At 42.1% G+C, this 19,787-nt stretch overlaps 1 protein-coding gene across 1 annotated transcript; it reads left to right on the top strand.

Moving 5' to 3' along the window:
* Positions 1 to 1,156: 1,156 nt before the first annotated feature.
* On the top strand, positions 1,157 to 19,619 carry LOC129814874 (protein ILRUN). Its single transcript, XM_055867996.1, has 5 exons — positions 1,157 to 1,777; positions 5,217 to 5,371; positions 5,608 to 5,805; positions 6,127 to 6,434; positions 14,067 to 19,619. Exons 1-5 carry the CDS (start codon positions 1,530 to 1,532, stop codon positions 14,100 to 14,102), a joined length of 945 nt encoding a protein of 314 aa, XP_055723971.1. The 5' UTR covers positions 1,157 to 1,529; the 3' UTR covers positions 14,103 to 19,619.
* The last annotated feature ends 168 nt before the right edge of the window (positions 19,620 to 19,787 follow it).

Consider the following 19,787-nt stretch of genomic DNA (forward strand, 5'->3'; position numbering starts at 1 on the left):
CGCAGTTGTAAATGAGAACTTGTTCTCAACTAGCCTACATATTCCCACGTTCAAGGAGCTTTCCGTTTTGATTGGGTTGTTTTGCCTAAAAACCTTTGAGCCTATCTATATAAATATAAAACAACTCTGCATCTCTGCCCAGCCTGGCAAGAGTGGCCAAAAGGGTGTTTACCATCCCCAGTGCCTCTGCAAGTGTGGAAAGGATATTCTCCGCTGCTGGCCGGCTCGCAGGCAGCATCGCATGAGCCTGTAGCCACACACTGGCCAAACTCATGTTTCTAAAAATGTATTCTATAAATGAATTCAAATTCACTAATAAGTATTTTTCTGTTGACTTTGTATTTAATTCTAAGTCACAGTCTATATGCGCAATATATAGACTATAATGATATAATACAAGGAAATGTTATTTAAATGCTGAGCGCTATATGTCCCTACCAGCCTATTGTGTCACATTTGCAAATGCTTCACAATGTATTTATTTGTATGCTAGACTTGAAATAAATTAAATAATATAGCCTATGTAGTAAATATTGTAGTTTTTATTTCCATTGTTTTCCCTGTGAAGCACATTGTGTTGCATTCCATGTCTGAAATGTGCTGTATAAATGAAGCTCGATTTGACAGAAAAGTATGAAGATAGGCTAAAACCAAATATGTTTACAACTAAACCAAGAGACCACAGCCTGTCGTTTCTAATGGGAACACATTAGTCATAGTGGGCAGGACCAAACACGAGCCAGCGAGATCCTATTAGCCTGTTGTAGCATATATCTGCACATTTCCGCGTGTGCAATAACTCAATTCGCATTTGCACTCCTAAACAACGCATTTTTTTACAACTTTGGCAAAGGTTAAAGTCTGCTAAACGTAGTCCACTTTGTTCATAACGGATTCTAGCTTGGGGAACAGAAAACTGTATTGAGATCCAATGTTTCATCGATTAGAAAATGTGCTGAATTTCAGCCAAAATCCATCGTCTCCCCCTGCCAGCCATATTTGGTAGTGAGTGGAAACGCCAAGCGGATGCTTCACTTTTTATACATCTGGTGAAATATCTGTCTCGTTGTTCTATCTGTGCTTAAACGCTTCTCCAATAGAAATCCCAGATCACGCTTGAAGGCGATGTCATGGCGACGTTGGCTAGCTAAACGCATGCGCAGAAAACGTCATTGGTCTAACGGTCGCCTCGTGACAAACTGCGCATGTGCAGGCCGTCAACTCAAAAGGCACGGCTTCGATAGTGTTTTTTGACGAATTTCGAGTAATAACACAAATTACTTAAGACATTGTCTCGAATCTAGGTTTTGCCTTTAGAAAATTAACAAATAAGGAATATTTTTTCACTTCTTTCATTTACTTCTCCATCCCCAAACCCCGGCCTGGTCTACTTAGTCTGCTTCGAACGCTTGCGCTTTTGCGTCTCTGGGTTTAGAATCTCTGTGTCCACACCTTGGCCCACACACCGCGACGCAAGGTGACGTTCAATTGCACCGACGTCAAACGTTGCCCCCCACCATGCGTATTAAATGTATTGTTGTTGGAGTGGTTGTTATGACTGGACAAGGCCTCGGTTTAAATTAGGAGACCCCGCCGTCGCTGCCACGGTAGACCTGCCGATGGAGGGCATGGACATAGACCTGGACCCGGAGCTCATGCAGAAATTCAACTGTATGGGCACCACTGACAAGGATGTCCTCATCTCAGAGTTCCAAAGACTGCTGGGGTTCCAACTCAACCCGGCAGGATGCGCCTTCTTCCTTGATATGACCAACTGGTGAGTTCGTGGATGTGGGGCCTAACTTGGCTAGTAGCTAGCTAAATTTTGACGAGTGCCAAAGAAGCGAGCTAGCTGTCATTTATTGTGGTTGTGTGTGTGATGACTCTCTCGTTCTTTTTCATGTAGTTATAGCTAGATCTACTTGTGCTGATACTTTGAATTTGGCTATGACATTGCTGGGAATTAGCCGTGTTCTTGTGCTAGTCGGAACTCGGAAAATTCCGATTTGCTGATTCGATGAACGCTACACATGTATAAATAACCAGTTAACAAGTCAGACTTTTCCGAGTTTCCTAGTTTCGATTAGTATGTGAACGCGGCAATAGCTACGTTAGTTATGTGAAACTGTAGCTAACGCCAGATATATATTCGATTATGCTGCGGGGCACTGGTCTATGGACCGCGACGTGAACGGGCAAAAGCGGTGAGGGAGGAGCGCCTTTCTCAAATGAAACAGTAATATACGCTGCTCGGTCATGTTGTAAACAAGGCAGCATGGTGCATACAACATATATTGTCCATTTTGTGTGCGTGTGTGTTAGAATTTATTTTAAAACTAGTTTTCATTGGGAAGGCAGATACAGCGTTATTGTTAAAAGCAATCAATTGCATGTGTAAACACAGAATCCTACTCATTATGCTGTGTTCAGAACAACTGTGAACTCTGAAATCTCTGACTTCTGACGTCATTGAGTTTAAGGCAACTGGGAACTTTTGAAAAAATGGGGAAGATCGATTTTAACTGTCATCTAACTCGGAATTCCAACTCAGGAACTCGGGCCTCTTTGTAGAGTTCTGACTTTCTGACCTGAAGAGCACTGGCTTCATGACTTGACTTTGTATTTTTCAGAATTCCCAGTTGTCTTGAAAGCACCTTGGGAATTTGGAAAATGAGGTAAAATCATGGGGTCATTGATCTTCTAGAAAGATGCCAGAGGTTCTGAGTTGGATGACTGTTAACTATTTTCCCCAGCTGCTCCATTTTTTCCCCCCCAAGTAATACCCAGTTGTCTTGAACACACTGTCGGAAGTCGGAGATATACCAGCTCCCAGTTGATTTGAACGGCGCATTTGAACAGGGGCACCTGGCTCAAGCCTGGGAGGCAGCCCGGTTCCAAAACTAATGCAGTGAACATTTTCCCTGGACCAGATTCATCGAATCAACTCAATAACCACACTTCCATACAGTTTTTATGCGAGTAAAGTCGTATCGTATGAAAAAACAACATTTTTATGCCAGCAAAGACCATGTTGGATAAAAAATGTCATGACATGTCTGATGGAAGCAGCAATTTCTTTTTAAATTAACTTTACGATTGTCAACAAAACATGATAGACAAGGTGGAATCTTTTTGTTGTTAAAATGAATTATGTGAGAAATGCAGGTGGAAATGCATTTATGTGCAAATATTGCTTTAATAACCATCATATTGAAGTAAACTTGGGAGTCATGCGATGACATGTTGTGTGGTCCTCCCATTACGACTCGTCAGGAAAGCATGCAGTTTATTAGGCTACAGATTGAACAAATTTAAGATGAACTTCACCAGGTGGCGCAAGTGGTGAGCTTGATGCTCCTTTCCAACAAACATCGAGGGTCTTATTCTGGTGACATGATCATCGATTCCAGGTCAGCTGTTTGACAAATAAAAATGATCTTGCTCTTTGGTCCATAATCATTTCATCATGCAGGCTATACATGCCCTGTAGTTAACACTTGCCAATACCGTAGTAGGCACACTCCCTATAAAATATATATTTTTTAAAACATCAGTAGAGCTGAAAAATGGGTTTCCATCACAATTTCACTTGTATTTTTTTGTGGTCCAGCTAAACAACCATGTGCAAGCTCCAGGAGTACATTTTTGAACAAGTGTTTGCGATATGATATGATGACGTCATTTGATTGGTAGTGAGCTAAGGTAGGCTAGTGATCACGACTTTATCACAACAAAATAAAACAACCCTGAAATTACCTTGACTCATATTTTTGCCAGGGAAAATCCTTATCACCAAGATACTTATTATATATATATATATATATATATATATATATATATATATATATATATATATATATATATATATATATATATATATATATATATATACTGCTCAAAAAAATAAAGGGAACACTTAAACAACACAATGTAACTCCAAGTCAATCACACTTCTGTGAAATCAAACTGTCCACTTAGGAAGCAATACTGATTGACAATAAATTTCACATGCTGTTGTGCAAATGGAATAGACAAAATGTGGAAATTATAGGCAATTAGCAAGACACCCCCAATAAAGGAATGGTACTGCAGGTGGTGACCACAGACCACTTCTCAGTTCCTATGCTTCCTGGCTGATGTTTTGGTCACTTTTGAATGCTGGCGGTGCTTTCACTCTAGTGGTAGCATGAGACTGAGTCTACAACCCACACAAGTGGCTCAGGTAGTGCAGCTCATCCAGGATGGCACATCAATGCGAGCTGTGGCAAGAAGGTTTGCTGTGTCTGTCAGCGTAGTGTCCAGAGCATGGAGGCCGGAGAACGTTCTGGACATCCTCCAGCATGACCGGTTTGGCGGTGGGTCAGTAATGGTGTGGGGTGGCATTTCTTTGGGGGGCCGCACAGCCCTCCATGTGCTCGCCAGAGGTAGCCTGACTGCCATTAGGTACCGAGATGAGATCCTCAGACCCCTTGTGAGACCATATGCTGGTGCGGTTGGCCCTGGATTCCTCCTAATGCAAGACAATGCTAGACCTCATGTGGCTGGAGTGTCAGCAGTTCCGGCAAGAGGAAGACATTGATGCTATGGACTGGCCCGCCCGTTCCCCAGACCTGAATCCAATTGAGCACATCTGGGACATCATGTCTCGCTCCATCCACCAACGCCACGTTGCACCACAGACTGTCCAGGAGTTGGCGGATGCTTTAGTCCAGGTCTGGTAGGAGATCCCTCAGGAGACCATCAGCCACCTCATCAGGAGCATGCCCAGGCGTCGTAGGGAGGTCATACAGGCACGTGGAGGCCACACACACTACTGAGCCTCATTTTGACTTGTTTTAAGGACATTACATTGAAGTTGGATCAGCCTGTAGTGTTGTTTTTCACTTTAATTTTGAGTGTGACTCCAAATCCAGACCTCCATGGGTTGATAAATTTGATTTCCATTGATCATTTTTGTGTGATTTTGTTGTCAGCACATTCAACTATGTAAAGAAAAAAGTATTTAATAAGAATAGTTCATTCATTCAGATCTAGGATGTGTTATTTTAGTGTTCCCATTATTTTTTTGAGCAGTGTGTGTGTGTGTGTATATATATATATATATTCAAATGGTTGTTGTGAAGCAGTTTCAGGAACTAGATCAGGTTGAATACTTGCTGATTTCAACATGGCATTGACTCACCCACTCTCCTCAATGTCTTTTGCCATTAAAACAGGAATCTACAGGCAGCCATCGGTGCCTATTATGACGTTGAGAGTCCCAGCATCAACACATCATCCATGTCCTTTTTGGAGGATGTGACGATTGGTGAGGGAGAGTCTGTTCCCCCCGACACACCGTTCACAAAGACCTGGAGGATACAGAACACAGGTGGGGGTTACCTTTTATTCATCCAGTTTATATCACCATACGTATGATTCAGTCACAAAAGAAGAAAAACCTTCACTGCAATGTCAGACCTGGAAACCACTGGCCTGTAAACGTGTGTGTGTGTGTGTGTGTGTGTGTGATGCAGGTAAGGTATGAGTAACTGACTGCATGGTTGGCAAGGGAGCTTTCTGTCTTTACAAATGTGTATGAAATATCTTTGTCTGTGTGTTTCACAGGTGCAGAGTCCTGGCCACCCGGGGTATGTCTGAAGTACATTGGAGGGGACCAGTTTGGCCACATCAACATGGTGATGGTGCGCTGTCTAGAGCCCCAGGAGATCTCAGACGTCAGTGTGCAGATGCACAGCCCTGCGTCACCTGGCATGTACCAGGGCCAATGGAGGATGTGCACAGCCACAGGACAGTTTTACGGAGGTATGTCCCACACAGCGCAGATGCACTGTTTTGTGGACACATTTTTTCCATAAGGGTGTAATTCAGTCTAGAAATTATCCAGACACGTTAACCTCTGCAGTCTTTTTTTTCTTTTAAACATTTTATACGTTTGTGTGCAATCATTTAGCTGTGAAGTCCTTTTTCAAGATTTTTAAGTGGTCAATGTCTTGAAATTGGTCAACTTGACTTTTTATCCTTGATTTACTGAGCATTGGGGTATTTAACTCACAGCACTCTGTCTCCTGGACAGAACACGTCACCCCTAACGCCTGGTGTGCGTCACTCTCTCTGTCCACACAGACGTGATCTGGGTGATCCTCAGTGTAGAGGTGGGGGGCCTGTTGGGCGTGACACAGCAGCTGTCCTCCTTCGAGACAGAGTTCAACACGCAGCCGCACCGCAACGTGGAGGGAGACTTCAACCCCTTCGCCTCGCCACAGAAGAGCAAACACAACGCCGGAGACCACAACAACTTGAAAGACCCTGGAGGAGCCTGGGAGGGCACGCAGGACGCCATCCAGCAAGATCAAAACGGACTGTCTCACAATTCTGTAAATAGAGCATCGAATGGGCTCCAAAGCAATCTATCAGTAGTGACTTACAGTCAGGTATGTATGAATTGATGAACCAAGTTTGGCTTGCCTCGAAACAAGGTGACGTCCACTCATTGTTTTCTGCTTAAACATCGGGCCTCTTGTGTGAGAAGTTATTACAATATTTCTTGAGTTTTTTGTTTTGTTTTTGTTTTCAGTGCCATGTTTGGATGTGGATCAAAACATCTCTTCTCATGGCTGACTTTGAAACCTCTAATTCAATATAGTGTTTTTGTTGTCACAAAAGTACAGTGTTAGTGAAGTTCGCCATTTTTCCAGGCGTTGCCACTACTGTACAGTTACAGAATGTGTGTTTGGTAGTGTGTAAAACACAATAGAGCGCTGCTTTGAATTGTAGCACAGACTGATTGTTCGGGAAAGCATGCAGTTTATTAGGCTACCGCTCGTTGGCAGAAAGTGGATGTTTCTGGTTTTCAGGGGTACAGTATTTTAACAACCTAACGGAGCATGTGTATGAAACTGAAGTTATTAGGCTACAGATGAAGTAAGTTAGGATGAACTTCACAGGGTGGTGAAAGTGCACGGTGATGAGCTTGATGCTCCTTTCCAATAATTATCGAGGGTCTTAACCTGGTGACACGGCGATCGACGCTTGGCTGCCGTTTGACAAATACAAGTAATTTCACTCTTTTGTCCATAATAATCTCATTATGTAGTCTATACCCGCACTGTACCTGCGAGCTGTTGGCTAGAGCGCATCTCATTTTCAGTTTCCCTCTCAGACCACTCCCAGACAGTCCCAGCGAAATTCTTGCTTGAGAAATTGCCCTTTTGCTAAGAAGCTATTTTGTGTTTCTTTTTGCCCATTTTAATTGCAAAGGTGCATAAAGATGTCAGAATTCAGAAATATATTTTTTAGCACTATCCAGAGTTTTGAAACTACAGCGGATGACACGATTCAGTGCACGAGTAAATCGGCACAATCAAATTCAACTTTTTCAAATTGCCGGCGTCTTGGCGCAAAAACGTAGATAATGTATACTGTGCTAATGACGATACATCAAAAGAGTAACTGAGAGGGATTTACAATACGGCTAACTTAGCAAACAAGGTATTTGTGGTAAATGCATGGGGGGCGCAATATTTATGCTTCTCTGCTATTAAAAACAATCATGGTAAGGTACACTACATTCACAAAAGTATGTGGACACCTGCTCGGCGAACATCTCATAAAAAAATAATAATGGGCCTTAATATGGAGTTGGTCCCCCTTTGCTGCTATAACAGCCTCCACTCTTCTGAGAAGGCTTTCCGCTAGATGTTGAAACATTGCTGCGGGGACTTGCTTCCATTCAGCACAAGGGCATTAGTGAGGTCAGGCACTGATGTTGAGCGATTAGGCCTGGCTCGCAGTCGGCGTTCCAATTCATCCCAAAGGTGTTTGATGGGGTTGAAAGCAAGGCTCTGTGCAGGCCAGTCAAGTTCTTCCACACCGATCTCAACAAACTATTTCTGTATGGACCTCACTTTGTGTACGGGGGGCATTGTCATGCTGAAACAGGAAAGGGCCAAATCTGCCAAACTCAGATTCGTCCGTCGGCCTTCCAGATGGTGAAGCGTGATTCATCACTCTAGAGAACGCGTTTCTATTGCTCTAGAGTCCAATGGGGGAGCGCTTTACACCACTCCAGCCAAAGCTTGGCATTGCGCATGGTGATCTTAGGCTTGTGTGCGGCTGCTCGGCCATGGAATCCCATTTTATGAAGCTCCTGACAAACAGTTATTGTGCTGGTGTTGCTTCCAGAGACAGTTTGGAACTCGGTAGTGAGTGTTGTAACTCAGGACATACTATTTTTACACGCTACACACTTCAGCACTCGGCGGTCCTGTTCTGTGAGCTTCTGTGGCCTACCACTTCGTGGCTGAGCTGTTGTTGCTCCTAGACGTTTCCACTTCACAATAACAGGACTTACATTTGACCGGGACAGCTCTAGCAGAGCAGACCTGACAAACTGACTTGTTGGAAAGGTGACAACCTATGACAGTGCCTTGTTAAAAGTCACTGATCTCTTTAGTAAGGCCATTTTACTGCCAATGTTTGTCTTTAGAGATTGCATGGCTGTGTGCTCAATTTATTTATATATTTGTATTATACACCCATCAGCAACGGGTGTGGCTGAAATATCCAAATCCACTAATTTGAAGGGGTGTCAACATACTTTTGTGTGTGTATATACACTATCGTTCAAAAGTTTTGGGTCACTTAGAAATGTGCTTGTTTTTGAAAGAAAAGCACACTTTTTTCCCTCTTTTTTTTTGTCCATTAAAATCACATCAAATTGATCAGAAATACGATGTAGTCTTGTTAATGTTGTAAATGACTATTGTAGCTGGAAATGGCTTTAAAAAAAATAAAAATAAGTATGGAATATGTACATAGGCGTACAGAGGCCCATTATCAGCAACCATCACTCCTGTGTTCCAATGGCATGTTTTAGCTAATCCAAGGTCATCATTTTAAAAGTCTAATTTAGCATTAGAAAACCCTTTTGCAATTATGTTAGCACAACTGAAAACTGTTGTGCGGATTTTAAAGAAGCAATAAAACTGGCCTTCTTTAGACTAGACTAGTTAAGTATCTGGAGCATCAGCATTTGTGGGTTCAATTACCGGCTCGAAATGGCCAGAAACAAAGGACTTCTGAAACTCAGTCTATTCTTGTTCTGAGAAATGAAGGCTATTTCATGTGAGAAATTGCCAAGAAACTGAAGGTCTCGTACAACGCTGTGTACTACTGCCTTCACAGAACAGAGAGAACTGCAGGAGTGGTGGTTGCTGATAATAGGTGTACAGAGGCCCATGTAGATATTCCATTTTTGGAAATCTGTTTCCAGCTACAATAGTCATTTACAACTTTAACAATGTCTATACTGTATTTCTGATCAATTTGATGCTATTTTAATGGACAAAAAATGTGCTTTTCTTTCAAAACCAAGGACATTTCTAAGTGACCTAAACTTTTCAACGGTTGTGTGTGTACTTAATAGGTATTAACACCAGTAACCTGGATCCCATAACCACTCTTCACATTTCCTGATTTTTATTTTTTATGACAAGACCTGGGAAATGACAACATTTCCCCCCAATGTGGCACTAATGCAATTCCACAAAATATACAACATGCGCCGCAACAGATTGGCAAAAAATGTAATGGCACATTATCTAAACAGGTTGTCACATGGAAGCCTTTAGCCTCGCGGATTTACTTCACACAAAGTCGCCATAAATTCAAAGCACATGCATAATTGAAACTGTCGGACTGCACACAAGACCCAAATGCAGTTTAGAGTTCTAATTAGAACTGAAAATGCTATTCTGATCCAAGCCCGGTGAGCAGAAGCCCGAGCCCAGGCCTGTTCCGCCATCACAGAAATGAAATGATTCCGAACCTGAAAAAAAAAAAAAAGCCAGACTTCTAGTAAACAGTAGGCTATATTGATTTAAACTGGTGTTGAGGAGAACATGGTGGAGGCGGGCGGAAATGGAGTGAGGAAACAGACATTGGGCCTAGAAAAAGCGCAGAGAGAAAGGAAAACTCACTTTAGATATGAGCAACTGAATGATGAAAATATTGGAATAAAGTAGGCTAATGCAATTGAAGGCATGTATCAAATTGTTGCTTATACTGCAACTCCTAAAGTTGTATCCAACTGTTATACTAATTGTGTGTAACAAATCTGTTAGATTTTTCACTGAATCTCTGAGTGGATATTTGGTAAAAATTAGGCTGGGGAAATATTAGCTAAGTACTAATGATCGTATTTTATTCTAGTTTGCTCATACATTGGCAAGAAAAAGTATGTGAACCCTTTGGAAATACCTGGATTTCTGCATAAATTGGTCATGAAATGTTATCTGATCTTCATCTAGGTGACAATAATAGAACAACGGTCTGCTCAAACTAATAAAACGCAAACAATTATACGTTTTGTCTTTATTGAAAACACTGTGTAAACATTCACAGTGCAGGGTGGATAAAGTATGTGAACCCTTGGATTTGATAACTGGTTGACCCTCCTTTGGCAGCAATAACCTCAACCAAACGTTTTCTGTAGTTGCGGATCAGACCTGCACAACGGTCAGGAGGAATTTTGTACCATTCCTCTTTACAAAACTGTTTCAGTTTCAGCAATTTTCTTGGGATGTCTGGTGTGAACTGCTCTCTTGAGGTCATGCCACAGCATCTCAATCGGGTTGAGGTCAGGACTGGGCCACTCCAGAAGGCGTATTTTATTCTGTTGAAGCCATTCTGTTGTTGATTTACTTCTGTGTTTTGGGTCGTTGTCCTGTTGTGTCACCCAACTTCCGTTGAGCTTCAATTGGCAGACAGACAGCCTAATATTCTCCTGCAAAATGTCTTGATAAACTAGAATTCATTTTTCCGTTGACAATAGCAAGCTGTCCAGGCCCTGAGGCAGCAAAGCAGCTCCAAACAACCTTTACAGTTGGGAGGAGGTTTTGATGTTGGTGTGCTGGGCCTTTTTTTTTCTCCACACATAGTGTTGTGTGTTCCTTCCAAACAACTCAACTGTAGTGTTATCTGTCCACAGACTATTTTGGCAGTAGCGCTGTGGAACATCCAGGTGCACTTTTTGCAAACTTCAGATGTGCAGCAATGGGTTTTTTATGGACAGCAGTGGCTTCTTCCGTGGTGATCTCCCATGAACACCATTCTTGTTGAGTGTTTTCCATATTGTAGACTCGGCAACAGAGATGTTAGCATGTTCCAGAGATGTCTGTAAGTCTTTAGCTGACACTCTAGGATTCTTCTTAACCTCATTGAGCATTCTGCGCTGTGCTCTTGCAGTCATCTTTGCAGGACGGCCACTCATAGGGAGAGTAGCAACAGTGTTGAACTTGATCAATTTCTAGACATTTTGTGGAATGATGTTCATCAAGGCTTTTAGAGATACTTTTGTAATCCTTTCCAGCTTTATGCAAGTCAACAATTCTTAGGTCTTCTGAGATTTCTTTTATTCGATGCATGTTTTACATCAGGCAATGCTTCATGTGAATAGCAAATCAAAATTTGTTTTAATTTGTTTTTTTTTTATAGGGCAATGCAGCTCTAACCAACATCTCATCTCATTGATTGGACTCCAGGTTAGCTGACTCCTGACTCCAATTAGCTTTTTGAGAAGTCATTAGCCTAGGGGTTCACTACTTTTTCCAACCTACACTGTGAATTTTTAAATGATGTATTCAATATAGACAATGAGAAATTCAATCATTTGTGTTATTAGTTTATGCACACTGTTTGTCTATTGTTGTGACTTGGATAAAGATCAGATCAAATTTGATGACCAATTTAGGCAGAAATCCAGGTCATTCCAAAGGGTTCACATTATTTTTCTTGCCACTGTATATTAGCTGATAACATTTTGAACAAGTCTGCTTCCTCTTCACTCGGGTAGTAGCCTGTCCTACTCCCAACCAAAAGCCTGTGACTTGTCTGATAATCAATCAATGTGATTTTGGGTCACTGAATCTCTATTTTATTTGGTTATTTGATCTCTGGCAGGACATGTGGTAGATATGCGGCCCCACAAAGAAATGCCACCCCACACCATGACTGACCCAGTGTGTCAGTCATGGTGTGCACATTTGTGGCCTGCTGGAGGTCATTTTGCAGGGCTCTGGCAGTGCTCCTCCTTGCACAAAGGTGGAGGTAGTGGTCCTGCTGCTGGGTTGTTGCCCTCCTACGGCCTCCTCCACGTCTCCTGATGTACTGGCCTGTCTCCTAGTAGCGCCTCCATGCTCTGGACACTACGCTGACAGACACAGCAAAACTTTTTCCCACAGCTCGCATTGATGAGCTGCACTACCTGAGCCACTTGTGTGGGTTGTAGACTCCGTCTCATGCTACCACTAGAGTGAAAGCACCGCCAGCATTCAAAAGTGACCAAAACATCAGCCAGGAAGCATAGGAACTGAGAAGTGGTCTGTGGTCACCACCTGCAGAACCACTCCTTTATTGGGGGTGTCTTGCTAATTGCCTATAATTTCCACCTTTTGTCTATTCCATTTGCACAACAGCATGTGAAATGTATTGTCAATCAGTGTTGCTTCCTAAGTGGACAGTTTGATTTCACAGAAGCGTGATTGACTTGGAGTTACATTGTGTTGTTTAAGTGTTCCCTTTATTTTTTTGAGCAGTGTATTTTGGGAGAACCCTGGCATAGTAACCATATCTTTGTTTTAAGATTTTTGTGGTATTTCCCGGGACTCTCTGTCACGTATACTCCCTCTCCGGCCTCTAGGTCATCAGGCTGCTGATTATCCCACACACCTGTCACCATCGTCTCGCGCACCTGCGCCTCATGACACTCACCTGGACTCCATCACCTTCTTGATTATCTTCCCTATATCTGTCACTCCCCTCGGTTCTTTCCTCAGGTGTTATTGACTCTGTTTTCATGTCGGTGTGTTTCGTGTTCATTGTTTCTTTTATTTATAAAAACACTCACTCCCTGAACTTGCTTTCCGACTCTCAGGGCACACTCGTTACACTCTCGGTATAAATATGAATTATTCTTGGTATTGAAATGTGGTAGATGTTTGGTAAAATATTCATCCATAGTACTTAATTGTTACCGAGAAATGAATTGATATTGAGATGAACACGGCTGCATTGGCCTTTTTTTAAGTCTTGGACTAAAGCATTCTCAATGGAGGTTCTCCTTGTAGTCCTAATCTGTGTCTGGAAAAGCATCCCTATATGACAGTTCGTGGTTACAATATCCTCACCGAGCAACAACATCCACCACTACAGCTGCTGTACTCCACCTGCTTTGCCAAGTTTATTGCCTTTAATGATGCAAGTTATTTTATTGTTTTTATGGATTTACCTGTATATATGATAATAACCCTTGTCAGTTTGCCACCATATAGCCCTCAGAGATGCTTGGATATGTGTGTGTCCGTGCCTGCTCGAAATCACCTCATACTTCTGTTATAGCTAGCCATTTTGTTTATTCCAGACTGTAAATGTACTACCACTCCTGGCTGGGTACACCTGACTTTACAGAAACCCATGCCTCTGTTGCTCATTCACAGCTTTTATTGACTCAATAATGGACTGAGGTACTGCGGAGCTTATCTTTCTGAGGGATACAGATGTGCTTTATGTAAGGGCCTGCCCTGTTCAGGAGGGTGCTGCTTCCTTACTGGCCTGCGACACCGGACACAACTTTTGCGAACCTTGAGAAACCCCTATTAAATTCAATGAAAACCTGGCCGTGAGCACGCCGACTCCGCAGGAGGCATGCGCCGTTCAGCGTAAAATTGCGCACCGGTTCTAATTTCAAGATTTTCAAGACACGCAGCTCCCACCCGAGAACAACGGGATAGAGCGGCCCACACTGCTCATGCCGGGAAAAAGTTACACCTCCAGTATAGCGGGGGGGGGGGGGGGGGGGGGGGGGAGTACTGTTGTCCCAATGCCCCAGTGTAAGAGAATTTTTCAGATCGAAATGTAATGAACGGCGCTTGTACGATTCCCTATTCTAAGCGACAGGCAAATCTCATATTTGTTCTACACAACGCATTTCTATCGACCACGTTCTTAGCATTTCACTTTACTGATCTCATACCATGCATTTGACTGTGTTCTGTGTCTCTCCCCAGGGTATTCATGGCCCCTATCCGTTTGGCCAGAGTTAGAAAGATGGGAGAACCAGGCGGTGCTGAACTGACCCGGGTATGTTGAGGCAGGGGCACCGGAGAGGGGAGTGACATATTTCATACAGACTCCAGACAACCCTCTTTCTTGCCCCCAATCCACCAAAACACAAGCTACAGAGAGAACAAGGATGCACCTACCCCAGCGAATAACCCCCTAGCAACATCATCAGCACCCTCCTGAGATCTGCATGTGTAAATGCTACATAATGAGTGCTATAAATCCGAAAAAAGAAATCATACTATCACACAGCTGTTTTTTAGTTTTCTTTCAACACACCTCAGTGAGTAAGGACTGCTGGATGAGTTAAGCAAAGGGATGGATGTGTGTGTGTGCTTGAGTAAATGACATGTGTGAGTGAAAAAAGCCATCTAAAACTATTTTGCCTTGGTGAGCAATTGTACAGTTGAAGTCGGAAGTTTACATGCACTTAGGTTGGAGTCATTAAAATTCGTTTTTCAACCTCTGCACAAATTTCTTGTTAACTATACTTTTGGCAAGTCAGTTAGGTCATCTACTTTGCATGACAAGTTATTTTTCCAAAAATTCAATTCACTGTATCACAATTCCAGTGGGTCAGAAGTTTTACATACACAAGTTGACTGTGCGTTTAAACAGCATGGAAAGTCCCACAAAATGATGTCTAGGCTTTAGAAGTTTCTGATTGCTAATTGACATCATTTGAGTCAATTGGAGGTGTACCTGTGGATGTATTTCAAGGCCTACCTTCAAACTTAGTGCCTCTTTGCTTGACATCATGGGAAAATCAAAAGAAATCAGCCAAGACCTCCAGAAAAAAAGTTGTAGACCTCCATAGGTCTGGTTAATCCTTGGGAGCAATTTCCAAACGCCTGAAGGTACCATGTTCATCTATACAAACAATAGTATGCAAGTATAAACACCATGGGACCACGCAGCTGTCATACCGCTCAGGAAGGAGACGCGTTCTGTCTCCTAGAGATGAACATACTTTGGTGCAAAAAGTGCAAATCAATCCCAGAACAACAGCAAAGAACCTTGTGAAGATGCTGGAGGAAACGGGTACAAAAGGATCTATATCCACAGTAAAATGAGTCCTATAATCGACATAACCTGAAAGGCCGCTCAGCAAGGAAGAAACCACTGCTCCAAAACCGCCATTAAAAAAAGCCAGACTACGGTTTGCAACTGCACATGGGGAGAAAGATCGTACTTTTTGGAGAAATGTCCTCTGGTCTGATGAGACAAAAATAGAACTGTTTGGCCATAATGACCATCGTTATGTTTGGAGGAAAAGGGGGACGCATGCAAGCCGAAGAACACCATCCCAACCGTGAAGCCTGGCGGTGGCAGCATCATGTTGTGGGGTTTGCTGCGGGAGGGACTGGTGCACTTAACAAAATAGATGGCATCATGTGGAAGGAAAATGATGTGGATATATTGAAGCAGCATCTCAAGACATCAGTCAGGAATTTAAAGCTTGGTCGCAAATTGGTCTTCCAAATGGACATTGACCCCAAGCATACTTCCAAAGTTGTGGCAAAATGGCTTAAGGACAACAAAGTCAAGGTATTTGAGTGGCCATCATCACAAAGCCCTGACCTCAATCCTATAGAAAATTTGTGGGCAGAACTGAAAAAGCGTGTGTGAGCAAGGAATGGCAGGAGGAATAGGCCAAAATTCACCCAACTTATTGTGGGAAGTTTGTGGAAGGCTACCTGAAACATTTGACCCAAGTTAAACAATTTCAAGGCAATGCTACCAAATACTAATTGAGTGTATGTTAACTTCTGACCCACTGGGAATGTGATGAAAGAAATAAAAGCTGAAATAAATAATTCTCTCTACTATTATTCTGACATTTCACATTCTTAAAATTAAAGTGGTGATCCTAACTGACCTAAGACAGAGAATTGTTACTAGGATTAAAAGTCAGGAATTGTGAAAAATGTAGTTTATATGCATTTGGCTAAGGTGTATGTAAACTTCCGACTTCCAACGGTAGGTTTTTAATCAATGTCTGCATATGTACAGTACCAGTCAAAAGTTTTAATGTTTTTATTTATTTTTCATATTTTCTACATTGTAGAATAATAGTGAAGACATCAACTATGAAATAACACATGGAAGGAATCATGTTGTAACTAAAAACGTGTTAAACAAATCAAAATATATTTGAGATTCTTCAATGTAGCCACCCTTTGCCTTGACAACAGCTTTGCACACTCTTGGCATTCTCAACCAGCTTAATGAGGTAGTCACCTGGAATACATTTCAATTAACAGGTGTGCCTTGTTAATTTGTGGAATTTCTGTCCTCAATGCGTATGAGCCAATCAGTTGTGTTGACATGGTAGGGTTGGTATACAGAAGATAAGATCTATTTGATAAAATCCCAAGTCCATATTATGGCAAGAACAGCTCAAATACGAAAAGCGAAACGTCAGTCCATCATTACTCTTAGACAATCCGGAAAATGTAAAGAACTTTGAAAGTTTATTCAAGTGCAGTCACAAAAACCAAGCGCTATGATGAAATTGGCTCTCATGAGGACCGCCACAGGAAAGGAAGACCCAGAGTTACCTCTGCTGTTCATTAGGGTTACCAGCCTCAGAAATTGCAGCCCAAATAAATAATTCAGAATTCAAGTAACAGACACATCTCAACATCAACTTTTCAGAGGATACTGTGAATCAGGCCTTCATGGTCGAATTGCTGCAAAGAAACCACTACTAAAGGAGCCCAATAAGAAGAAGAGACTTGCTTGGGCCAAGAAACACGAGCAATGGACATTAGACCGGTGGTAATCTGTCTTTTGGTCTGATGAGTCCAAATTTGAGATTTTTGGTTCTTTTGTGAGACGCAGAGTAGGTGCACGGATGATCTCCGCATGTGTGGTTCCCACCGTGAAGCATGGAGGTGTGATGGTGTGGGGGTGCTTTGCTGGTGACCTTGTCTGTGATTTTTTTTGAATTCAAGGCACACTTAACCTGCTTGGGTTCCACAGTATTCTGCAGCGATACGCCATCCCATCTGGTTTGCACTTAGTCCCACTGTCATTTGTTTTTCAACAGGACAATGACCCAAAACACACCTCCAGGCTGTGTAAGGGCTATTTGACCAAGAAGGAGATTTATGGAGTACTGCATCAGATGACCCGGCCACCACAATCACCCGACCTCATCCCAATTGAGATGAGTTGGTCCGCGGAGTGAAGGAGGAGCAGCCAACGAGATCAGCATTTCAAATTGTATTTGCCGAATACAACAGGTAGACCTTACCGTGAAATGCTTACTTACAAGCCCTTAACCAACAATGCAGTTCAAGAAATAGTGTTAATGAAATATTTACAAAATAAACTCAAGTAACAAAATCGAATCAATCAAAATAACACAATAACGAGGCTATTTGTAGGGTGTACCAGCACCGAGTCAATGTGTGGGGGTACAGGTTAATCGAGGTAATTTGTAAAGTGACTATGCATAGATAATTAACAGCGAGTAGCAGCAGTGTAAAGACAAAGGGAGTGGGAGTTGGACCCATGTCAAGTCTTTTCAGTCTCCTGCGGGGGAAAAGGTGCTGCTGTGCCCTCTTCACAACTACTTTGGTGTTTTTGAACCAAGATAGTTTGGTGATGTTGACACCAAGGAACTTAACTCTCGACCCGCTCCACTTCAGTCCCGTCGATGTTAATGGGAGCCTGTTCGGCCTTCCTATAGTCCATGATCAGCTCCTTTGTCTTGCTCACATTGAAAGGTTGTTGTCCTGGCACCAAACTGCCAGGTCTCTGACCACCTCCCTATAGGCTGTCTCATCGTTGTTGGTGATCAGGCCTACCACTGTTGTCATCAGAAAACTTAATGGTGGTTTTGGAGTCGTGCTGGCCACGCAGTCGTGGGTGAACAGGGAGTACAAGAGGGGACTAAGCACGCACCCTTGAGGGGCCCCAGTGTTGAGGATCAGCGTGGCAGATGTGTTGTTGCCTACCCTTACCACCTGGGGGGGGCCTACCCTTACAACATGTGGGAAGTCCTTCAAGACTGTTCGAGAAGCATCCTACGCAAAGATTGTTGAGAGAATGCCAAGAGTGTGCGAAAATGTCATCAAAACAAAGGTTGGCTACTTTGAAGATTCTCAAATATAAAATATATTTTGATTTGTTTAACACTTTTTCTTGGTTGCTACATGATTCCATATGTGTTATTTTGATTTCTTCACTATTATTCTACACTTGTAGTAAATAGTACAAATAAAGAGAGAACCTTGAATGAGTAGGTGTGTCCAAACGTTGGACTGTTACTATATGTGAATGGTTTCCTTTTGGATTTGACTAAACATGAAATGGTGGTTACTACTTCGGTAAGGAAGTGGTGACCTATGTACACATAAATATAATACTCCTTCTAAAACAATTCCTCCACTGATGTTTCAGAATTTAGGATACAGGCCTGTGAAGGAGTAGCCCAGTAAATAAGGCTTTGCTGTACTGTTCTAACACAGAGATGCATAATTCAGTCGTAAAGCTTGTTCTTTAGAGCAAGCAGATGGTGCTAATAATTAAACTACCAAACCAAATTGGCTCTGACACGTCACGACGGACAACATCATAGAAAATAGACTTCTGGGTTTGTGACTTCTCAAGCCAGCAGCAATATCAACACCATTGTTTTATTTCTGCAGTTGTTTCTGCAGTTTGCACGATGCCACTTCAGGTGTTTGCAAGTGGTGATTTGATTTACTGTCTGGATCTAGAGCGTATTTTGTGTTTATATATATATATACTCCTTGTTTTATATCTTTCTTCCAAACTTGTACACAACATTGAGTCCCGTTTTGATTGTCAAATGAAGTAAATTTGGTACTACTTATATTGAAAAGAACACAGGTTCAACCCTGGAATTCATTGTACTCCGCATGAAGTGCTGTATGAGGTTTAGTTATGTTAATCATTGTTTACAAATATCAACCAAGCTAAGTTAACATCGTGTTCTGAAATCTGTTTACCATTTGGGAATGTTGTCGTTTTTAACTCTTTCTTCAAGCAATCCTGATTTGTCTGCTTCCCGTGTTCCACCAGGTTGAGTAAAAAAAAAAAAAAGGAAATGAGTGACAATTGTTATTCATCGACTAAAGCTGTTGTAGATGCCTGTACAATAGTCTTTTATGGTTTATTCTGATGGACGGTATCTGTTTTCTTGTGGGCATGGTGTTTTCACACAAGCCTTTCATATTTCTGTATTTCTCAAGGTCATACTGTTAATCCTCCCAAACGTTTTTTTTTTTTAAATCATCGGAGTCCCTTTGTCTGCTTTGCTTGTGTTTGTGTGTTCGACGGGGAGAGTTTTTAATTATTTGCTTCTTTTTTTTTTTAAAGCAGTGTGGCGTGGTGAGTGGATGAGTGGAGAGTTTGCATAGTCTTATGATAGAACATTTATGAGAAGAGAAAATGGCAAATTCAAGCATTTTTCCTGTATGTATAAATCAAGATTTGTATGATTAAATTAACACTGACACAAATAATGTGGAAACATGTTTGTTAGTTTTTTTTCGTTGATTGACTCACTGACTCATGTAATACACTGTGTTGGCAGGGAGAGACCACAGCAGTTTTATGTCATATTTTGCCAGGATGAGGCTGTGGTCCCCAAATGACAAAAATAGGCATTGAGTCCCAAGAGAAACTGCAAG

Source organism: Salvelinus fontinalis, chromosome 18 (genome assembly GCF_029448725.1).
Source record: "Salvelinus fontinalis isolate EN_2023a chromosome 18, ASM2944872v1, whole genome shotgun sequence".
Taxonomy (NCBI): domain Eukaryota; kingdom Metazoa; phylum Chordata; class Actinopteri; order Salmoniformes; family Salmonidae; genus Salvelinus; species Salvelinus fontinalis.